Genomic DNA, 2,493 nt, shown 5'->3' with positions numbered 1-2,493 from the left:
CGAGGACACTCTCCCAGGGAGGTTGGTGATGGTGGGGGCTGACTGGAAGTGTTTTTGATGAGTCACCCCATAAGCCCCACACCCGCCCCAGGCTGGGAAAGCTGGGGTTCTCCCTGTCATTTCCAATACGGGTGGGGCACGGTATTAAAAAGCCCTCAGGTTTTGCATGATAGAAGGGAGCAGGAAACAAGGACCTGTTAGTGTCCCCCCACACACTCCCACCCTAGCCCAGCCCATGCCTATACAAGGCCTGCGGTTCATAGCCTCCACCCACAACGAACACTCCACAGAGGCACAGAGGGGTGAATTCTCAGGTCCTGAGCTCAGCAGGCAGGAATGTGTCTGATAAATCAGAGATAACCCCACCCCTACTCCATGAGAAGGGCTGGCCGGACACTCAGCCCCAGGATAAAAGGCAGAGGCACCGTTGCTGAGAGGCTAGTGCACGCGAGCTGCTTGAGGAGGCGAGACAAGAGAGAGCAGGACACCATCGCAGCCGCCTGGCCCATCACTTCTGCAGCATGGATCTCCAGAAGGTGCTGCCCCAGATGATTCTGCTCCTGCTTTTTCTTTATCTGTCGCCGCTGGGAGGTCACTCCCATCCCCTGGGAAGTCCTAGCCAGTCTCCAGAACAATCCACGATGCAGGTGAGCACCGAGGGTCTGCATAGGGAGATGGAGCCTGCCTGAAGGGTTTTGGGCAGCGGCAATGAAAAGACCTCATGTCCTTTGGGAATTAACCACGCGAGAGTCAGAAAACGGAAAGATTGGGCAGCAGATCCCTTAACCGACAGGCACTGTGGAAGGGTGGGGGAGCCAGGTGTGTATGTGTGTGTGTCTGAGGTCTCCCCAATCCATCACAGAAGCTGCTGGAGCTGATAAGAGAAAAGTCAGAGGAAATGTCTCAGAGACAGCTCTCGAAGGACCAAGGCCCTACGAAAGAACTTCTAAAAAGAGTCCTTAGGTCTCAAGACAGCGCCTTCCGGATCCAGGAGAGACTTCGAAATTCCAAGATGACCCATAGTTCAAGTTGCTTTGGGCAGAAGATAGACCGGATCGGCGCAGTCAGTCGTTTGGGCTGTGATGGTGAGCACCTACCTCGACGCTTCCCTGCAAAGCTGCACGCATCCCGTTCCCCTGCATGCCGCCCTCCGAGGCCCCTAGGTTTGCTCTCAGACATACTTGCACAGCCTGCCTCTACCTTACCGACAGTCTTCAAGACCAAGGCAGCCTGTCAGGAGTCTCACATGGGTACTTCATTACACCGTCCCAGGTGAGCACCTACCTCCTTCAGAGGTGTCACAGGATCCCTAGGGAGCAGACTGCCCGATGTCTGATCACTCCTTCACAAGGCAGAAAGCTCTGAGCATCTCCCCTCCATCTTCTCCAAACTGAATTATCCAAGGCAAAGGGCAGGCCCAGTGAGATAGCTTTTCCCAGAGCCGTTAAACTTCGACATCATCTGGGAACCGAAGATGGGGGTGCGGCGTGGCGGGGGAAGCTCAGCTCCTGCCTCAGTTTCACTCCCCAGTCTGACACTGGTCTCTCCTCCCCACAGGGCTGAGGTTGTTTTAGGAAGACCTCCTGGCTGCAGACTCCGGCTTCTGACTGCCTGGGGCTCTTCTTTCCCCAGCTCCGGGACCACCTTTCAAGTGATCCTGTTTATTTATTTGTTTATTTATTTATTTTTATGTTGCTGATTTTTCTACAAGACTGTTTCTTATCTTCCAGCACAAACTTGCCGCAGTGTAATAAACATAGCCTATTTCTTGCTTTTGGAAAAGGATTTGTGTCCATGAGTTTCAATCCATTCCTCATCTCTTTTACTTTGCTTTTGTTTGCTTTGGTTTCAGACAGGGTCTCTCTATATAGACCTGGCTCTCCGGGTAACTCACCCTGTAGACCAGGCTAGCCTCAGACTCACAGAGATCCACCTGCCTCTCCCAAGAGTGCAGGGATTTAGGGCATGTGCTACCACTGCCCAGCTGAAACACTGTCCTTCCAATGCCATGTGTCACTTAAGCGCAGCTGAGGGCTAAAGGTCCCCATGACCAGTAAGGACATGATTGTCACCCCCATTTTTTAAGTGAGAAAACTGAACATCCGAAAAGCCGGGAATCCTGGGACATGAGGGCACAGCTGGCACATCTGCCCTCCCTGGCTTGAGCAGAGGTCTGCACAGTGTCTAATGGAGTGAGAGAGGAACAAGAGGTAGCTCTTCCTGCGATTTCTCATTTCCCTCCAGTATGCACTCAAGGTTGTGGATGTCTGGTGAAAGCAATGAGGATTTGTTTTAAAGTGAGGTTAAAAGAGTAGCTTAGTTTCCAAGCATCCATGAGTCATCTTCAGATGCTTCCAATGCAGACACAAGGAGTTCCTAGAACAGCTGGTGTGCACAAAGCCCTGGTTAACAAGGCAGGCACAGTACCATCAGCTGGGACAGTCCCTTGTGACTCTGAGAAGAAACTGAGCACCTCCACAGGGAGGAAGGGAA

General features: G+C 52.5%; 1 protein-coding gene across 1 annotated transcript; it reads left to right on the top strand.

Annotated features, from left to right (window-relative positions):
* Nucleotides 1–410: 410 nt before the first annotated feature.
* Nppb (natriuretic peptide B) lies at nt 411–1,784 on the top strand. Its single transcript, XM_032887581.1, has 3 exons — nt 411–647; nt 863–1,085; nt 1,558–1,784. The coding sequence occupies exons 1-3, from the start codon at nt 522–524 to the stop codon at nt 1,572–1,574; spliced, it is 366 nt and encodes a 121-aa protein (XP_032743472.1). The 5' UTR covers nt 411–521; the 3' UTR covers nt 1,575–1,784.
* Nucleotides 1,785–2,493: the final 709 nt, after the last annotated feature.

Source organism: Rattus rattus, chromosome 1, assembly GCF_011064425.1.
Source record: "Rattus rattus isolate New Zealand chromosome 1, Rrattus_CSIRO_v1, whole genome shotgun sequence".
Taxonomy (NCBI): Eukaryota; Metazoa; Chordata; class Mammalia; order Rodentia; family Muridae; genus Rattus; species Rattus rattus.
This window is presented reverse-complemented; position numbering and strand designations above follow the sequence as displayed.

Coding starts and splice junctions, on each gene's coding strand:
- Nppb (XM_032887581.1), top strand. CDS start 522: ATGGATCTCCAGAAGGTGCTGCCCCAGATGATTCTGCTCCTGCTTTTT. Junction 648..862: donor CAGAACAATCCACGATGCAG/GTGAGCACCGAG, acceptor AATCCATCACAG/AAGCTGCTGGAGCTGATAAG.